The following is a 21,166-nucleotide window of genomic DNA, read 5'->3' on the forward strand; positions in this document are numbered from 1 at the left end:
GGATGGGAGTCTCTGTGGGTCCATGTCCAGCCACAGATGATCAGAGGCAGCCTGAGGACCCAGATAGTCACAGAGCAGGTGTGGGGTACGTGTGGGGGGAGGGACAGAGTGCTGCCATTGGCTCATAGCCCAGAAGGGCAACAATAGAAGCCAATTGAGTAAAGCAGCACCCCGAGTGATTCTTTGAGCCTTCTACTCTTAGCTGTGCTTTGACCTTTTCTGCCTCCTAGTCTGTAGCTAAAATCTACCTCAAAATACCACTCAGTTTATCTGAACCTTGGGTTAGCCGAAAATTAGATGTTCCCCACGACCATTCCGATACATAGGAGCATATCATACTTAAGACCCGTACACTGGTTATCCTAATAGCCATCTACAGGTTTGGCTTTTAATGGCAAATTAGACTTCTAAAAACTCAACTTTTTTTTTTTTTTTTCATTTTAAGACCCAAATACCTGAAAATAATTTCCTGCTATTTTTCCGTGAAGCACAAAATTCAGTGGGGGTGTAAGACTTTATAAATAATACATCATCAAGAAAACCATGGCAGGTAGTTTATACCCCAAATCTAGATTTATTTAACAAAAATAAATGTTCCAATTTCCAAGGGACAATTTTTTAAATTTATGCATTTCCCCCAGCATTTTTTGGAATCTCCACAATAGAGCATTGCTATGCTAATGCATGAGAACTCAAAGTAACTAGGTAGAAACCTGAATGAAATACAAATTGACAAGTGTGAGTTGTGAAGAGTAGATTGTTAATAAACTTCTCAGTGATTTAAAGTGTTAGTAATTGAGGGGACATTTTTATTCTGACCTGTGTTCTTTCAGTTACTGAATTGTCTTTGAAGTTGATGAAATATGAACTGTAAATTTTAAGACCAAGACGCTTAATTTAAAAATAAAATTCTTTCCCCAAACCCATTTTTATAGTGACTCAGAGTAGATATTGATAACTAATGAATTTCAATCTTCGTTTTTTTTAATACAGTGGATCAATGCATAGAGAAAGACGCAAGTTTTTACGATCTGCACTGAAAGAACTAGCTACTGTCCTGTCCGATCAGCCAGGCTTGTTAGGTCCCAAGGTAATTGCAGTAGTTATTTTTGATGGGTATATAGTCTATTACATTTTCTTTCAAACTTCTTACAATAAGCTAATTTTTAACATATCTTGGAAAAAATGCTACTTTAAAAAAGGCAAAATCTGGTAAAAAGGTAAACATATATAAGGTGTTTATTTTAGGAACTAATTCATATTTTTTCTCTTCCAGGCACTTTTTGTATTTATGGCGTTATCATTTGCTCGTGATGAAATTATTTGGCTTCTTCGTCATGCAGATAACATGCCTAAAAAGAGTGCAGATGACTTCATAGATAAGTAGGTTAATGATATTTAGTGTGGTACTTCAAATTTTTATGCAGAATTAACAGGGAAAATATATTTGAATGTAAGATGACCTGTGCAGGAATCATTGTGGCTGTATGCATGAATTAGGGCTGTTCAGAAAAGTGGAAATTTCAACTTTTCATTGAAATACTAAAACTTGAAATTTTAGCCAAAAACTGGAACTTTTTGATGATAACTTAAAACTTTTGTGCAAAAAGCTGACACTTTTCATGAAAAATTTAGTCAAAACCCCAATTTATCTTGGAAACAGTTCAGATGGAAAATTTTTGACTAGCCTTGGTTTATGTAAACCAGCTGCTTATACTTTTTGTTGAAGCAATGTAACAGAAAATTATATGGATATAAACTAGTTTTAAATTTACCTTGCATTGTAAAATTACTAATACCCCAATCCTATGGAGAAGTTCAAGTGACTAATGTTAAATCAGATAGCACTAATCCAGTTGTACAAAGTGCCATATATAAACAAGCAAGGTGGCCGCAGGATACCTGGATAAAGAAATGATTCTGGCGGACTGTGGGGGAACAGCGCCAGCTTCCTTTAGTAGCCAATCCAGGAACTTCTCTCAGTCTTCAAGTGGACTAGCTACACTGTGAATCTATTCTCCCACAAGAGTAAAAACTGAATGTTAAGTTCCTTGAAGGTCTGCTGTCAGTAGAGCAAGCTAACCATGAATCTCTTCACACCAATGAAGATTGAGCTTTCTGTGCTCTACAACTGGAATAGGAAACCCTGTGATTCAACCAGTGATCTATTCTCCATCCACTGGGGAGAGTCAGCTGAGACATCCCATACACTTGATTCCATAGGTTTTGAGAGAGAAAACTGGACAAAATCTGATCCTAACTACACCATGCTGGCACCATTTGCTGTTAATCCTAATATTTTTCTTTCAACAAATTTTATATGCTGACTCTGTATAATACTAGAAAAACTACATGTAAAGGATTGGTTTATGAAAAGAAAACTCCTAACAATATTGGCTGTCAGATCTCTTCAGTGCTAATATCAAGAAGGGTATCCACCTTAATTTTATTACCTTACCTAGGAGAAATTACCTTGGTGTGTACAACTTAATCCTGTGCCATCTGTGGTATGCAAAAACCCTTTGCACTCAGCGTTTGAGGAGCCATCAGAGGCCCTTCTGTGGATGTTGTCCATTGTGTGTGGCACCCCTCACTATGCAGATCTGAGGGCAGTGGAGAACCTGTTTTAAAGCCCATGCTGGGTAATTCTTGCATGGAGATTAATTACAGTGCTGAATGGACTCACGTTCCTTTTCTCAAATCTGTGTGTCCATTTACTTGTTTTAGGTAACCATTCGTAGTGATCGTTACCTCGGAAAGGAGTGTGGGGAGTTTCCTAATGCTCCCTCAATAAGGTGGCTGTTGGATAATCCCTAACTTTATTTACAGGCTGGACAGTAGTTTTCCTAGAACCAGAAAAATTACCATTAACATACCTTGTGTTTATCTTACTCATATGTGCCATAACCTAGATTTAGTCTAGAATTTTAAGGTCCTAGTTTAGAATTTTAACTAGTTACTTCGCGATATGGCTTCTGCAGGTCAAGAGTTTTTTTTTGTTCTGTTCAGTAGCTCCAAGTGTGAGGAGAGGCCTTCATATCCTAGCAGAGTGACTCCATCATATGTATTAAAGTAGTATACTAAGCTCCTTTTGGGTGTCCAGACACCTTCCACCAGAAAAATCACTGTCTTTTGGGTAGAACAGAAAATCTCTATGGATTAAATCTACCAAGTAACTACCTGGCAATCAGTTCACCGCTTCATTTGAAATTATTAAGTGAATGTTTAGCACATTAACAGATACGATTTTCAGACAATACTGGGAGCCATAGTCTAAGGCTAGGTCTGTGCTAAAAAATTAAGTCTATCCAGGTCCATCACTTCGGGAACATTGAGTGACGGATAAGACATCTAATTTTCAGGGGTAGACAGTGCTAGGTTGACAGAAGAATTTTTCCATTGACTTACCTACTGCCTTTTGGGGAGGGTGAATTAACTACGCTCATGAGAGAACCCCTCCCATTGCTGTAATGAATCTCTATAATGAAGCGCTACAGTGGTGCATCTGCGGTGCTACAACTGTGCTGTTGTAGTGTTTCAAGTGTAGACAGGCCCTGAGATGGTGCTGCTCCTTCATTGTATAGTATCACTTGTGGGAACGGCTAGGCATAGCCTGTTTCCAGTCCAGTGAGCATCCAGCAGATAAGGAAACTTTGATCTTATCTTGTAAACAGATTTATTTTTTAGTAGGGAGAACTTCCAGTATGAAAGCCTCACCATTGTAATTATTGTTTAAGTTGTATTTCACAGAATTAATCAATTTGATTAAAAGAACAGGAGTACTTGTGGCAGCTCAGAGACTAATAAATTTATGCTCAAATAAATTTGTTCGTCTCTAAGGTGCCACAAGTACTCCTGTTCTTTTTGTAGATAAGACTAACAAGGCTGCTACTCTGAAACCATATGGACATTTAAATTGGGGTACTAGTGGGAGAGGGAGAGCTTCTTTGGAAAATAGAGTTTGATCTAAAAGCATTCCTTTGGGGCCAGAGCTTCATGTTTTTTACCGTTTGGCCTCTTGGTGTGCCTTCTTACAGAAACTCTGATCTATAAGGTGAGACCAATAGTTTCTTGGTTTTCCCTGCTCACTGAAAGACTCTAGTAAATAATGTTTTTTAAAAGAAAACAGTGAAAGCTGAAAGCCAATAAACTATTCTAAATCCTTTGTAGACAAGTGTTTCTAGTGGAGAGGGATCTATCTTAACTTCTTTCACGAAGGGTATGTTTTTGTATTTGTAAACTTCTCCTTTTTTTTTTCTTCCTAAGGCACATAGCTGAACTGATATTCTACATGGAAGAGCTCAGAGCTCATGTGCGAAAATATGGACCGGTGATGCAGAGATATTATGTGCAGTATCTCTCAGGTTTTGATGCTGTGGTCTTAAATGAACTTGTGCAGGTGAGAGGTTGTTTGTTCATTTGTTTATATAAACACGTGTGCAGGTTTGCCAAAGAGCTTGTTTAGCTGTTGCCTCTGATGTGGTATTTAGAAAAGCATCTCACTTTGTATAAAACTTTGATTGCTGCATTTGTGCTGTTTAAATAATAAATATTGCAAAATAAAACAAACCAAATTAGTTCATGGTTCAGCTTCGTGCTATAGAGATTGGACTTTGATTACGTTGTTAATGTAAAAAAAAAATGTAAATTCTGTTGCATTTGGTGAAAAAAATCTGTATTCTCCCAAAGGTACAAACTGAAATAGGTTAAGATTCCTGGCTGTGTTCTTTCGCCAACTGACTGGCAAGAACGCCTGTAGCTTCAGAGTTGTAAAACTGTTGAACCATTTCGCCAGTGCATAGTACATTCCTGCTTCTGTCAATGTGAAAAAGGAACTGACAGGATCTAGACTATGCAAATACTTTAGGTTTTTCAGCTGTATTTTCAGCATTTCTCAACAGTTCCCTTGACAGTTTTCCTCAGGAATAATATTCTTTTGTGCCTTATTGCTTCTGATCTCACTTTAAAATGTTTATATGTATTTATTTGTCCACACAGAGCAATAAAGCTTGATGCCTCTAGTAGCACTAAGATAGTCTTTTTTTCTTTTGTGATATTTCTTCTTTATAAGATCTCCGGGAAGCAGCACAGTGCCCTCAATTGCTGCCCTGAGAGTAGTCATAAGATGTAGTTTATCAGCATAATGGAGACACCTTGGCCCATACTACTTCACAAATATGCTGAATAGAAGGGAGAGGCTGACTGACTGGAGCCCTCTGGCTCCCCTTATAAGCTTGCATCCATCCATCCACCCACCAATAGGTACCATAACTACGCTAGCAACATTTCATGATCAGCAGTATCAAAGACAGTTGACAGATCTGATAATCTTTGTGAATTCTTGGTTCTTGTCCATTATCAGCAAGAAGCTTGCAAATTATGCTGGTGGACTCTCACTCACACGCCTACCACTAGATTGGCCAATGTGAAGGAAATCTGGGACTGTAGGTATTGTTACAAGTTGCTTTGCCGCAATCTTCTCTATTCAGCTTCCCCTCACAAAAGAGATGAGGTGATAAGGATTAGTGAGAGGTGGTTGGGGTTTTTTTGATCAAGGGCCTGATGTTATGCTTTTGTATTAGCTTGAGGGTCATTTTGCAGCAGGAGGAAAGGAGTTCACAGTTTTTGTAAATATGGAAGCACTCACTATGAAGTGGAAAGTACAGGCAGAGGGATTCAGTGCTTATGTCACTAGTAATCCCTCTTCACGAAACCGTTCCCCAAAAAGATCTTGTATATTCTTTGGACACTAACAGACCCGGTATTCTAAAATGTGGTTACAGTTCAAGTATAGTGAAATCCTGGCCCCATCTATATCAAGAGCAAAACTCCGATTGACTTCAGTGGGTTCTGAGTGTCATACCAATGTTCTACTTCAGAGAGAAAGGAGAGACATTTTGTCATCTTTGTTGGGAAATTTTAGGTGTGGAACTGCAGATGTCTCAAAAGAAATTTCTGACTGCAAAGGAGAACATGCTCACAAACTTCACTGATTCCTTCCCATCTCAAGGGGGTGTTGGAGCCACCTTCAATATATGGACCTCTTTGCAATACCTCTACTTATTGCTGTTTTTTTACACGAGAGACTGCCCTGTACCATGGAGATGGACATTGAGATCCATGGATATCTTTGCTATTTCATAGGGAAGGACTTTTACATACACCTTGCACGGTTTCATAGATAAGAAGCCTGGCCAATCTGAGGATAAATGTGTGTTCCAAGATGCTGATAATGCCTTATCTGAGAGAGATCTGTTTCTCATCCCTACTGGATGTGATTGTGCTCAGCCCATTAGGTTGAAGGTTTCTCCAAATTTGATGATATAGCACCTGGGCACATCATCTCCCAAGTCAAGTCCCTGTCTTCACTAGCTCCTGAAAGGGTAGAAACAAAGAGGTTCAGTGCTTCAAGGCAGGTGCCTCAAGTTCTCCCATCTGCTCAAAAGGAGTTTGTTGAAGTAAATGTAACTGGAGATGAGGTTCTTCACTAGTGTCATATCTCTTGCCTGTAAAGACAAGCCAGTAGGGCAGAGAATGCAGACATATGACAAGAAAATTCCATTTATTTTGTCAGAGTAGCTATACCTAAAATACGAGTGGCCATGCCTGCAAACCAGAGTAGTAGAGCATGGATGGCTCCAAACTCAGATCAAAGAAGCCACTGACTATATATATATAGTGTGTGTTTATATTTGGAAAGTGACTTTCACTCATCATTGCCAAGGGCATGGGGAGACGAAGCAACAGAACTCAGCATCAGACTTCACTATGTGATTCTTGAAAGCTAGGACCCTGTCTCTTTTGGATAGTATTAAATATGCTGATAACATTCAGCAAATGATATTTCCAAAGCAAAAGGCAAAGCAGAACGAGTTTTGGGTTTATGTAAAATAACTTGCCAGGAATAAAATTGGTATCACATGAAAATTGTTTTGTTTTTAAAGCTCAAAGAAATTGGAAATTAATATGATTAATACAATATTAGTCAAATTATTTTCTTCACCTAGAACATGACAAAGGTATGTAATGGTGATCTACTGTATTTAGACTAGACTCTTGTGTGACCAGTAGATGGAGCTCACATTTTGCTAATCTGTACTTCCGTCCACATGAATACATTCATTTCTTAGGGCTTGTCTACATCAGAAAGTTGCAGCGCTGGTGAGGGAGTTACAGCGCTGCAACTTTGAAGGTGTACACATCTGCAGGGCATCACCAGCGCTGCAACTCCCTGTTTGCAGCGCTGGCCGTACTCCCGTTTTGTCTTGGGTGTAGAAGATCCAGCGCTGGTGATCCAGCGCTGGTAATCCAATGTAGACACTTACCAGCGCTTTTCTTGACCTCCGAGGAAGGAGGAAGCCTCTGGTAATCAAGCTGGTCTCCTTTCCCGGTTTGCTCTCTCTTCCCGGAACCCCGAGCAAGCAGGTCTCCTTCCCTGCGGTTTGCTGGGTGGCTCCGGGAACGCGAGAGCAAACCGCGGCGAAGCTGGTCTCCTTTCCCGGTTTGCTCTCTCGTTCCCGGAACCCCGAGCAAGCAGGTCTCCTTCCCTGCGGTTTGCTGGGTGGCTCCGGGAACGCGAGAGCAAACCGCGGCGAAGCTGGTCTCCTTTCCCGGTTTGCTCTCTCGTTCCCGGAACCCCGAGCAAGCAGGTTTCCTTCCCTGCGGTTTGCTGGGTGGCTCCGGGAACGCGAGAGCAAACCGCGGCGAAGCTGGTCTCCTTTCCCGGTTTGCTCTCTCGTTCCCGGAACCCCGAGCAAGCAGGTCTCCTTCCCAGCGGTTTGCTGGGTGGCTCTGGGAACGCGAGAGCAAACCGCGGCGAAGCTGGTCTCCTTTCCCGGTTTGCTCTCGCGTTCCCGGAACCCCCCTTGAAGCCGCCCAACAGCCCTGCAGTGTGGCCACATCTAACACGACTTGCAGCGCTGGTTGCTGTAAGTGTGGCCACTCTGCAGCGCTGGCCCTATACAGCTGTACTAATACAGCTGTAACAACCAGCGCTGCAAAATTTTAGATGTAGACATGGCCTTATTTAATTAGATTGTTACTTAGTGTGTGTTAGATTGTAGGTTTATAGTTAGGTTGAATGTGTTGTAAATTCTCTTTTAATTATTGAACTTAATACTGTAAAACAATAAAAATAACTCTCATTTACATTTTAATTTTTTTTTTATATTGTGTTATTTAAAACTAAGGGAATACTTGGAGTTACTGATTTGGAATGATTTATTTGCTTCTAGCAATTAAATACCTGCTTTTTGCTGCTTATGTATATTCCACCTGTCATCAGATCATCCTTCTCTATCTGGAAAAGTTATGACTATAAAAGTTGTACCCTTATTTCTTCACATCTGCATGCTCCAGAGTGATGGTATAGATTACATTTTTCTGAATTTGGCATCAGTGATCAGTGAGAGATGATATCCTAGACGCAGTAAATGACATTTGAGCTCCTTGTACAAATGTACATTAAGATGAGCCATGAAATGAGGAAATGATCATAATAGCAGGTTGAGTCCTGAGGCTAACTACTTTTAGTACTAGAAACAGAGGGATAGGTTGAAATCATTAAGTGGTGAGATCCAGTATCTTTTGAAACTCCAGGTCTGGAAGAAAACCCAAGAATATTGACCCTAATCAGAACTATATAAAATTACTATTGTGGTTTAGTAGTCTTCCATTGCAATATGGTCTTAGCGTTTACAACAACTGCTATCTCTGTGAAACAATACTTTTTATATTGTCTGAAAATGTCATATCTCATCTTCCAAATGGTATAAATCAGTGGTTTTTTACCTTTTTTTGTTTCCGGGCCCCAACAAAATTTCAAATGGAGGTGTGGACCCCTTTGGAAGTCTTAGATGTAGTCTGTGGACCTCCAGGTTGAAAACTACTGGTATAAATCCCATCTAACTGTCAATTTATGAACTGTTAGATGTGGAAATCATAGTTGAAGTGGGATTTAATGGGAAGCAAGGTGGTGAGCTAGTGTGATCATGTGTTTAATAGTCTGTCTTGCAGCTTGTCTCGTCTGACTTTTGCATGCAGAGAGCTCAGGTGGCCATCTAGATCAGCAAAATACTAGGAACAGAAAAATGTGTAGTGACTATTGCATGAATGACTAGGCTGGAGAGTGTGGAGGCTTTTTACCTAGAAAGCTCATAACAGTGCACTCTTTACTAAAGCATTGCGTAATCCCTTTGCAGCTACATAGGGGTTGTAATATTTTTTTTTTCTCATCACTAGCTGAGGACAACTTGGAAAAGTTTACTAGTTCCAGTTTACTGGTTCCAGAACCACTTTCACCAGTCTCCTGTTAAGGCTGCCTCTAGAGAGATTGTTTTCTTGTTCTTAAAGTTAACTTTTTAAAAATAAGTTTTAAAAAAAACACTCTGGTGTGTATTTACTAAATTTGTGGGTTTGATTATTCTTGATATTGTTTCTGTGAAGCAATTGATGTGTTTCCATTGTTTTAGAATCTTTCAGTGTGCCCTGAAGATGAGTCAATCATCATGTCCTCCTTTGTAAACACTATGACTTCTCTGAGTGTGAAACAAGGTAAGGCTGTTCAGATGAAGAGCTCAAGCAAAAGTCAACTGAAGCTCAATCTCTGTTACCTTGAAGCTCAGGCTTTCTGGTGTTTTAGGATCAGAGATATTTTTCTCTTAATTCCATTCTGCATGATGGCTGCTTCTCTCCATTCTACTTCCTCCTGTTTGCTTTCTGTTGTCTTATATAAACCCGTCTGCTTGATACATCAGTGCACATTCAGCAAAGGGAAATTTGCTGGAAGGAATCCTGCTCCATGATTTTCAGAAATTAGTATTCAAGTAAGTTTCACATTGCTGTTGCTGACACATGGTAAATGGGAAAGAGTGTACCTGGAATCTTAAGCAGGAGTGAAACACTTACATCAGACAAAATGCGCTTTCATTGCTGCTGCACATACATTATGTCATGGTGTTCCACTGGTTTCAGTGAACAGAATTTGGAATGCCACAACAGAGCATCAAAGTGATTAAGTGAAAGAGGAGGAAGAAAAATGGTGGGATAATAGAATGTTGAAAGTATTAAAAATTACTTTGTCTTCTCTGTAAAAGGCACAGTGGGCAGAACATCTTTATTGCCCAGTGGGCATGTCAGGGCAATGTCATATGGTGGTATGTCAAATTTCATGTAGTGGTATGTCAAATTAGACTACAATAAATTCAGTTTCTGGTAGGCATGTTGTTAACCTAAGGGACTCCTTCAGTTTAATCTTTAGTTACCATTGTCGGTGCACACAATCTAGGGTAACCGTGTATTGTATTACTGCTTTTCTTACAATGAGGGGACCAGAGTCCATTCCTTGAGAGGCAACTTCACCTGTTAAGCTGTGAGGAAGAGGTCTGCAAAGCAGCTGTGTTGTCCTTATACATTTACCAGGCTTAGGATAGACACACAAGCCTTTGCAGCTGCAGCTGTGACAAAACTGTTGTGGTTTTTCTTGTAGTAGTTGCACTTTTTTTCATTTAAAGTGAGTGTTTATTCATAACTCATACAGATAAATGCTTTATCCACTCAAAGGCAATTTTATTCCCATGATCATATATGCTGGATTGGAATAATTTTTAGTAAATTATCAGACCAAATCTAACCTTATTCTCCTAAAGAAAGTGGTCACTAAGAGCCTTGTTGTTAAAATTGTCCTTAAAAAAATGCGAGTGAATTTTTGTGTTCATATTTACTCTTTAAAGATTTTATTTTACAGTCTGTATTTTTTTTCTGATGCAGTTGAAGATGGGGAGGTGTTTGACTTCAGAGGAATGAGATTAGATTGGTTTAGATTGCAGGTAAGTTTTAAATGTGTGTACTTTTGCAGGTATGTTGTAAGGAATCATTTGTTTTTAAATTATTGCCTATTTAACTGTGTTTATCTTGCAAATGTGTGACAGATATTCAAAGGAGGACAACTTAATATAAATAAAATTTAAGAGGATAATCCATTGGTTTATTTTATTTTAATTCTTTTTATATTTTCTGTGTCTTTGTAAATACCTAATACAGTTAATACTGTTTAGAAATCAAATATACCGAACACAACATGGTACTGACACCTGAATACACCACACGGTACACTGGTATTTGATTCAACCAAAGGAATTGATAGACTTTTTTTTATAGTGTAAGAAAATAATGCAATGTATTTCTATCTGGTAAAACTGTTACTTTACATTTAATTACATTACACGGTGCTTCACAAATGGAATAAGCCTTTTCCAGGCAGGAAATTTCTACTCTAGCTTTGAATTTATTACAGATCAGAAAGAAAATCTTAAGGTTTTTAACTAAGAATTAAAAAATGAACGCTCAAGTGTCTAAATACTTAACGCTGTAGTGTGGCCAGCTATATTAACAAGGTGCCAGTGTATATAACTGTATTATGTTCCATTGCATTGCTCATTGATTGCATTTGAGATAATCAGTATAAATGGCATAGCTCGTACTATCGTATTGGTTTTCACATAAATATCAGCACTAGAAATTCAACCCTGGATCTGAAAGTTGTGGCTTTCTGGCTCTTGCATTATCACCAGTGATACAGATTCCTCAAGCTATGTTCTGATCTTCTTAACACTTGTACAATTTTTCTCTTACATGAGTCTGCACAGATGTAACTAATGGCAGAATTTAGCCCTACCATTAGAACTTCATTAACAAATCTGGTGCTTGAACCAAAATAGAATACAGCACTCTGAATGCCAGTAATATTGGCTCTGCAGTGCTAACAGGATTAAAAAGTAATTAAAACTTTTTTGTTTGTAGAGTAAGTAGATGCAATTCTGAATACACACAGTGAAGCAAATCTGTTGAATGATTGCTGTTTTTCATAGTCACTTGCCAATGTATGGCCGCACTTTTCATTGTCTTTTATCACACCCATAATTGTAGTAGACCTCAAAGTACTTTTAAAAATGTAAATTTGAAATACAGACTTTTTATAGGTAGAGCTTTCCCTTCCCTGAAATGTGACATCTGTTTAAGCATCACATTGCAATACCACACAACCATTTAAGCGAGAAAGCAAAAAATACTGTGTATTGTTGACATGGAAGAATATTTAGATAGGTAAAATGAAATTTGGCATAGACATGAGTTTTTAGCAAAATCACTGTGGACCTCCAAATATTGAGAATAATATTCCAAACCGCCTGTTCTTGAGTGTTTTATTGCAAAGAATACTCAAGCAAGCTTTCCTGAGCAAAATTCCAGATTGTCAATTGGCAGGCCAATCGTCTTTCTGGGAAAGTATTTTTAAGATACCATAAAGAGCCTGGTTTTCCTCAGCTGTGCAAAGAAGCTGTAAAAACAGGATTGGAAAAACATGATCTCCCTTTTCATGTAACTGTTTTTCACAAATTGAACACATGCACCCAGGAAATCTTTGGCTACACATGTAATGTGACTGAAATTCTTAAGTTACCTTACTCGCATGTAACATCTGAAACAGTAGCAGAAAAACACATTTTTATTGGTAATTGCAGGGAGCTGCAGCAATATTTGTTTTAAAAAGAACTGGAAGGTCTCTTCAACAGAGAACATTAGTAGCCAAATCTGAGGTATTAAATCCTCAAATGAACGATCTTTGTTGTGATAGAAATAAGAAAACATCTATTTAAAAAAAATTAACTTTCAACAAAAATTGGTTTGCGGAGGTGGGGGAACCTAGATTTCGTTATTAGTTAAAATTAAGCATAAATCTGAATGCCATTACATATCAGACTCTTATCCTGTAGTGCATTAAATGGAAGGGTGCAATTTATTTTTAAATATAAATTGAAGCTAATATAAGTTGTAATAACTTGTGAGCCATTGATGACAAATAGTTCTTGCCTTGCATTTTTTCAGCACTTTTCTGTAAATGAATTTCATACAGGCATACTGTAAATTCTGCTTTGTAACTTACCCTTTACTGATATGAAAAAAGAATAACTGTGCTCAAGAGGGCCACTGGCAACTTGAAATTTAGTAATGTCTAGTTTAAAAACAAAAGTTAGATTGTTACTACATCTTTTCCTGAATTTCCATGTCAATTTTTATTTAATAATTTGTCTACATTTTACAGGTGTCTGTCTCTCCAATTACTGTGTGAAAATACATACAAACACGCAGCTTATGATCCAAAAATTGCTGTGGGCTGCACAAACTAAGGAAACTGAAAAATAAAGAAAATTAATGTTTCTCTCATCTTAGTTATAGTAATTGTTGTGTACTTTATTACAATAGCAAAAACAAAGCTGGATTTACCGTTTCTTATTTTACTGTACTAAGATTAGACTACATATATAGAGTTAAAATGGAAAGCAGAAAAGAGTGATTCAAGAGATTTTGTTGGGTATGGTGATTAGATAAGCAGATTTTTCCTAAAGCCACTACATATCAAATTTTCCATAAAATATCTAAGTTGAAATCTTGGCCCCACTGAACTTCCTGGGAGTTCTGCCATTCACTTCAACAGAGTTGGGCTATCACTGCTAGCATGTTAAAAAGGACAGTACATGACATTTGTTAAAGCTTTTAAACCTTTTTAAAAAATTCTGATTATAGCTACCACTTAGAAGCACAAAACTGAAGTATTTTTTGCCACCCATTTGTTTTTCATCCATCAATCACTGATATGTTGTTAGAAGGCTGTTCATGAGTACTATGTCTTTTTGTTTTTAAGAAGTGAATTGAAGTAGTTGTTTAAAAACTATACATCAAGAATTAGATAGAAACAACAGAGAAATACAGGAAAATTTATCAAGTTAAATTTTGGGTAAATTAGCCTTGTCTTGGCCCACCTATGCTTTTTTTTAAAATAGGAAACTTACAGTAGAATCCTAACTGGGATTTAAAACTGTAAGATTTATTTAATAGCTGGAGATGCAGGAGAGGATGATTGTCTCCTACCCTCTTCAGTCTTTGCAGAGTCAAGCTGCTTTTTTGCATCTTCAAAGCTGTTCATGCCTCCACCCATCCGTACATTTCTGCTTCCATCTCTTCCTACCTGCCCCTTCAAGCTTCTTGGCTGATTTCACAGTTTCCTCATCTCACAGTACCACATGCACCTGGAGTGGCTTTGCAATAAAATGTGTGTCTGGATTCTTCCTTCTGCTCTTTCAGAATCTTTGGAAGCTATTATGCCATAAAGCATTCTATGTTGTGTTGTGCTGTCATATTCATTACTGCCTTTAGATTGTAATTTCTTCAGGGCAGGTACTTCTGTTTAGCACAGACCGATCTTGGTATTAATGCTTTGATCCACTGTTGCATTTCTAGCTCCTACGTCCACTTCTTGATTGAAGGCAGGACCTGCAGGTGATATGCTAATAACATCTGGAAATAGCAGAGCTCCCGGAATTAACAAAACACGGTCCAAAGACTAAGCTGAGATACGATTTTGGCTGAGATGTTCCCTCTGCTTCTACTAATAAGCAGGCTTTCAAATGGGCGTTGTTCAGATTCTTATTACTTGCAAGAGATGGGTTTTGCAGAGCCCAGGTAGCTGCCGGCTTATGCAGGCATGCAGCAGGAAGTGAGGTTGAGCCTCTGATTTTTTGAACAGCTTCAGTCAGGGACTGCTGGAAGATTTCGGTCCAGCTGTTCCTCTTATCTACTCCTCTCCCTACATCTGCAAGAGAACATGTATAGTTAGTAGGAAAGAGGTTCTTGGTCTGTCAAAGTCTTCTCGTTTCCGATTCTTAGTGTGGTAGATGAACCAATCGTGTTAGTTTGGATCCCACTGTTAGGGTGACCAGATGGCAAATGTGAAAAATCAGGACAGAGGGTGGGGAGTAATAGGAGCCAATATAAAAAAAGACCCAAAAATCGGGACTGTCCCTATAATATCGGGATATCTGGTCACCCTACCCACTGTAGGTGTACATGTACTTGATGTGTGCGAAGTGGGCTATTTTGAATTGCGGTGTCCATCAGGGCCGTGCATGCAACCTGTGTCTTCTCGTGCAAAGGCATAAAGGGCAATTTGACTGCAACTCCTCCCTTAGTATCTTACCACCTGCGGCGATGAGACAAAACCCAGCAAACATTTGACCTACTACTCCTACGGAGCTTCAGACTCAGCAGTTTCCAAACTATTTGCTGAAGCAAATTTATCTTCACCCTCCTTGTTTTCGATCTGTAAATTTCATCTTTTTCTCCCCTCCCCCTGCCCCCCAAAAAACCTCCCATCCTCTTCATTCAGTTTTCAGTATTTATAGCAGGGATAGATGCCTTGGGCTTCCCACCATGGCAGACTGCAAACTATCAGGGTTTAAACCCTGCCCAACACAGGCCGGACTTATCCTCCTGGTTAATGGCCACAGTTGGCGATTTTTCTGGTTCAGGGGGAATAAAACTCGATTATTTAAAAAATATTAAATTGAATGTTTTTAAATTTTAAATTAAATATGGGTTTATTTTTAAAAATAAACTTCTTTAAAATTAAATTTGTAATTGACAATCTGTGTGAATTTACTATAACCTATTAAAATGATTTGAATTAAGAAAGAGATGATAACTATCAGGATTGTTTGCCGAATATAACTCTTTGGGAGCTACCATGCCTCATTCCATCAGGCTAGGCCCAGTGTCACCTCAGACAAATGGATGTTGGATATCATCACCTATTGTTATCCCATCCATTAGTATACCCTCCTAGCTCTACTCACCTCACTTTCCAATCCCTCTTCAGGGACCTCTCACAAGCCTTAAAAAAAAAAAAAAAAAAAAAAAAAAAAAAAAATTTAAAAAGTGCAATACTTTGCAAACTCTTCTACAGCTCCTGTGTAGAGTAATATAGGAGGAGAGGGTTTTATTCCTGGTAATTCCTTATTCCAGAGAAGAAAGGGAATCTTCATCTTATCCTAGACTCAGAAGACTGAACAGATATATCTATATATAGACAGATATATAGATAGATATGCCTCCTCAGATTCAGGATAGTAACACTTGCCTTCATCATTCCGTCCATGTCTACCCATACTTGGATGACTGGCTAATCAGAAGCGGATTACAGCAGGAGGCACCAATGAGCCTTGAATATGCTGTATCCCTGTACATCTGGCTGGGCCACCTAATAAGCTAGGAAAAAATCACTCATGCCATTGCTGATGGTAGTTAGCAGGAGCCCAGATCAACTCCAGATCAGAAAAAAATATATCTGCCCAGGGATTGGTTCCAGTCATTACAAGCACTCATATTTCAGTTAATGAACTACCATCAATATCTTATGTCTACTAGGAATTTACTGTGTGATAGCTAATGTACGTTAGTTATGCTATAACGCACACTTTTTTTTTTCCTTCTTGCAGTAAAGACAAAGCCTATCTTGAACCAATTGGCCATGCTATAGTCTCTCACCTACCCATGGGTAATGATTGGGGAACGGGGGGTGGACATAGAGGGGCATCCCTCGTACTGGATACATCTCAGAGGTGATGCGTGAGGAGAGGCGGTGCCCAGATTTCTCCCATAGTCTGCTTTCTCCTCATGAAGGAAAGTGGAGGAGGCAGGGCGAGCAAAGACACAAGGCATTCTGTGCTTCCTGGTCACTGTGCCCACGTGGGCTTTGTAAGGGGAGGGCATGGAGCAGCTCCTGTTGACTCACCACACAACCCATGTGGGGAAACTGACCAGCAGGCACAGAGCACCTGGAGTTGCTGTTTGCCCCTGCACCCTCTCATTCTAATGGGAGGCATAGAGGAATGTTGGAGGGAGGGGTCAGCCAGGCGTTCTCTGATAGCAGGTCAGTTTCTCCCTCTTGGGCTGTGTTAGGGGAGAGCAGGAAAGCTGTGACCTAGGAGAGGCAGGCGGCTTAACTGCTTCCCAAGCGTCTGCATCGTACAGCCCAAGTGAGTGACAGTGAATTACTCCTGTGGGAATTGGAATTCTGCGCCTGGTTCAGCTGCTGGGGGGTGAGGGAGAGGACAGGATTTCTTCTTTCTCTGGGACAGCTGGGTCTGGGTCAGACCCACCCCCAGGAACCTCCGTGGCTGCATGAAGCACCACATCCCTCCCCTGCTTCCTGCCTCCATCACTTCTTAGCTGCAGAGAGGAAAGTCACTATGGGGAGCTTGGCCCCCATCCACCCAACACCCTTGCATCCAGACCTCTCCCACACACACACACACACACACACAGAACTTTCCCCACAGAGAACTTTCCTGCACTTGATCTCTACCCTATCGAACCTTTTCTCCCCCCCCCCCCCAAACATACCTGTGCAGCTACATCCAATTCACTCTTGGTTTCTATGCACACCCCGCTTCCATATTTCTTGGCCCATGCTCTTTTTCCTATGCAACTTGATATCTTCTCACAGTCTAGACTCTCCTCTCCAACAAATCTGATTTGTTAAGGGAAGAGGCAGAGAAGTAGATGCGTACAGTCTTGTAGCCAAAAGTATCTTAGCAGTGGCTATGTGGGAACACTCTTTCCTCTGCTGTGAGAGTACCGCTTTGGTCCAGAAACTTACCCCAGTGTTCCTGTCATGCCATGATTTCCTGTTTGAAGGTATGGTATGACAACACCTTAATATGGAAATTTGATTGTAAAGTGTTGTGGGTTCTAAATTTAAAAAAAAAATGGGATGGAGGATGAAAACAGGTGTTTACTCCAAGCTTTGATATTTTTAAAAAGCATAGGTCATATACATGGTTCAGCCACTCTTTAAAATTACACTGGACTGAAGAGAAGTTTAAAGAAGCATTAATAACTTATATGCAACTACATATCCACATTAACTCTGACTGAGTTAATTATAAATATAAGAATCTTAATGTTATTAAACTATTGTCCTTATTCTATTATGTTCTTACAGGCCTACACCAGTGTGTCTAAGGCTTCACTTAGTCTTGCAGACCACAGAGAACTTGGAAAGATGATGAATACAATTATTTTCCACACAAAAATGGTAGATTCCTTGGTGGAGATGTTGGTGGAAACATCAGACCTTTCTATATTTTGGTATGTCATTAATTTGGCTCTAGAAGCTTTGTCTTTATAACTTTGGTTACTTTAAGCCTCTTACATGTGCAGTTTTTAAACAGCATATCATCTAGGAAGATCCAGCAATGCGAGAGTGGATGATAGTTCCTGATTTTCTGTTTACAGTAACTTTCTACAGCAGTGATTTTGTGTGTGTGTGTGTGTTCGTTCCTCATTGAAAATCCATATAGCAGGCGTATGCTTTGATTCATTCAAAGGACAATAGCAGTCTCCGTGATTATCCATCATTTTCCTAGCTGATATGGAGTTTGCCCTTCAACATGTAAGTTTCTCAAACAAAGCTGATAAGCAGGCAATAACTCTACTTTTTATTTACTTATTTATACATTTGCAGTACATTTATCATAAGGGTCCTGGCTAATAAATATATTAAACTATATAAAATTCATCAATCTGTGTCAGCTAAAATAAAAATACCCTCTCCTCCCAAAGTAAGCTGTATTTAACCCCATAATACTTTATAGTATTTAAAAACAAAATCCTTTGTTCAGAACAGTAGTATATGTAAGTTGGAAAAAGGCTTTTCACCAGCTACAGATTGTAAATTATATTTCACCCTGTTTTAATTGAGAGAGAGTGCTTGCTTCTGCATTATGGGAGCCAAATAGAAGACTGTAAATCACTTTTATTCCTGCCTTAACAGTTTCAACTTCAGGACTCAATTTTACCCTCCAGGTCCATTGGGAGCTAACTGGAGCAAATCTGGGGGGTGATGTTCAAGAGAAGGGGAAAACAAGGCATGTTTTCTCCGCTATAAAATCAGTCTGGAGTCAAGTGCCTGGTAAAGAATACATTTTATCAGGTGTCCAAAACTTGGACTTGAACTGGTGCTTCAAACCTTGCACGTCATTCAGCAATTCTTTTATTCACAAAGTGTTAATTAGCAATAGCTATGTTCAGTATTTATTTTTGTATCCCCCACCCCAAAAAGCCAAAGTTCCTAGAATTAGCACTGAAGTTGAAGCAAAGTTTTGATTCAATAGCAAACGTTACATTAGAAATGCTTTATAGATTTTAGGAATGAAAGGAACCATAAGTCATTTTCTAGTCTGACCTGCATAACACAGGCCATAGAACTTCTGTGAATTAATCTCTGCTTTAAGCCCAATAGCTGTGCTTCAACTAGAGCATATGTTTGAGAAAATCTCCTCCAGATTTTAAAATATCCAGCAGTGGAGAATCCAGTACAACCAGTGGCAAGTTGTTCCATTGGTTAACTACCTTCACTACTAAAAATGTGTCTCTTGTTTCTAGTCTGAATTTATCGAACTTCAGCAGTTAGCCATTAGATCTTGTACTTTGTTGGCTAGCTTGAAAAACCCTCTGTTACCAAATTTCCATTCCCTATTTAAGTACTTATAGACTTTTATCAAAGATAATATTAAAGGATGACTTGATCAACTAGAGTGAACTCCTTGAGAGTATGTCTTCACTGCAAGTGGAGGTGTGATTGTAACACGAGTAGGCATACTTGTATTAGCTTAAATCTAGCTAGCACCAGTAACAGACAATGCTATATTCCCCTCCTCTTTTGCCCAGTTAGTCCTTCCTAAATAGGTCATAACAATTTATTTTTAACATTCCAGTCTTGCAAATCTTTCTGCCAGGTTTCAGTTATTAACTAGATTGACTTTATGCTCATAGTTGAACAGTTCTTCTAGTTTATTACCAAAACTCCTAGCATTGGTGTATAGAATTTCGTCTTTTCATGTGCGTAGCTTAATTTAGTTCTTGACATCTAGAAATTTCGTGCTAAACTCTTTTCACCATTCCTTTTTGTTAGTTTAATGCCTTGAGGACCAAATTAGGTTAATATTATGCACTTCTGAATCACTCTGTTAACAAAGACATTTTATTTGATGGGACACTACATTAATGGGACAATAAAAACTAAACAAGAATATCTCTGGAAATAAAATAATTTTTAGTCGATTCTACAGACAGTGAGGAAAATTATAGCAATTTTGAGGGATATGATGTAAGAGAGTACTATGCTTGATCACAGAATCAACATGGCACATTTAAATGGATTAAAAAATGGCTAGCCTGATAGGTCTCAATGTAATTAAAACAGGGAATCATTGAACAGGGTGTTTCCTAATGGGGTGTCTCAGGAATCGCTTCTTGGCCCTGGCACTATTTCATATTTTTATCTATGACCTGTGAGAAGACATAAAAGCACTACAGATAAATTTTTCAGATGACATGTTGCGGAATGGTAAATGAAGAGAGGAGGTCACTTTTACAGAGTAATCTAGAATACTTTGTAAACTGGGCATAAGCAAGTAATATGTAATAAAAAAAATAATTGGAGATATACTAATCTCCTAGAACTGGAAGGGACCTCGAAAGGTCATCAAGTCCAGCCCCCTACCTTCACTAGCGGGACCGATTTTTGCCCCAGATCCCTAAGTGGCCTCCTCAAGGATTGAACTCACAACCCTGGGTTTAGCAGGCCAATGCTCAAACCACTATGGCCAACTGTAGGGTTGTACATCTCAGAACAACAAAAAAAAAAGCTGTTTGGTGCATTAAAAATCATACAGTATTTCATAGCTGAGAAGTACAGACTGAATACACTTCTACCCTGATATAACGCGACCTGATATAAGGTGGGTTCGCATACAAGGCGGTAAAGCTCTGACACGCTGCTCTGAGCAGCATGTTAAGGGTGCCGGGCCGAGGGGTTTAATAAGGGGCAGAGAGTCTCAGGGGCGATTAGGGCCCCCTCCCCTCCTGGAGTCTGGGGGGGGGGCAGGAGCTGTGGAAGGGCACTTTTGGGGGCCTCACAGTCCCAGAGTGGCTCGGGGGATTAGTGGGGGGCTGGGAGCAGCCTGCTCTGCTTCCCTCGCCCCGGCTCCAGCCGTGTCACTCGGGGAAGAGGGCTTGGGGGAAGGGATCCCCCCGCATTCACCTGCAGCGGTGGAAGCGGAGCAACCCGGCCCCAGCCCGCTCCACTCTGCCAGCTCCCAGCTGCAGCGCTCCACTTCCTGCTGCAGGTGAGTACAGGGGCATCCTTTCCCCAACCTCTCCGCACTCACCTGCAGTGGGAAGCAGAGCGACATGGCCTCAGCCTGCTCCGCTTTCCTTGCCTGGGCCTTAGCCGTGTCACTGGAGGGCAGCTGGGGAAAGATCTTGCACT

General features: G+C 39.6%; 1 protein-coding gene across 4 annotated transcripts in view; it reads left to right on the top strand.

The window, feature by feature from the left end:
* The window catches only part of NCKAP1 (NCK associated protein 1), a 124,490-nt gene that overhangs the window by 58,672 nt on the left and 44,652 nt on the right, over nt 1–21,166 (top strand). For all 4 annotated transcript variants that reach the window (XM_030579635.1, XM_030579636.1, XM_030579637.1 and 1 more), the window contains 6 exons: nt 994–1,090; nt 1,277–1,383; nt 4,267–4,399; nt 9,471–9,552; nt 10,768–10,826; nt 17,837–17,982. In XM_030579635.1, the coding sequence (XP_030435495.1) occupies nt 994–1,090; nt 1,277–1,383; nt 4,267–4,399; nt 9,471–9,552; nt 10,768–10,826; nt 17,837–17,982 (624 nt within the window). The remainder of the gene's footprint in view (nt 1–993; nt 1,091–1,276; nt 1,384–4,266; nt 4,400–9,470; nt 9,553–10,767; nt 10,827–17,836; nt 17,983–21,166) is intronic.

The sequence above is a fragment of the Gopherus evgoodei genome, chromosome 11 (genome assembly GCF_007399415.2).
Source record: "Gopherus evgoodei ecotype Sinaloan lineage chromosome 11, rGopEvg1_v1.p, whole genome shotgun sequence".
In the NCBI taxonomy this organism is placed as follows: domain Eukaryota; kingdom Metazoa; phylum Chordata; order Testudines; family Testudinidae; genus Gopherus; species Gopherus evgoodei.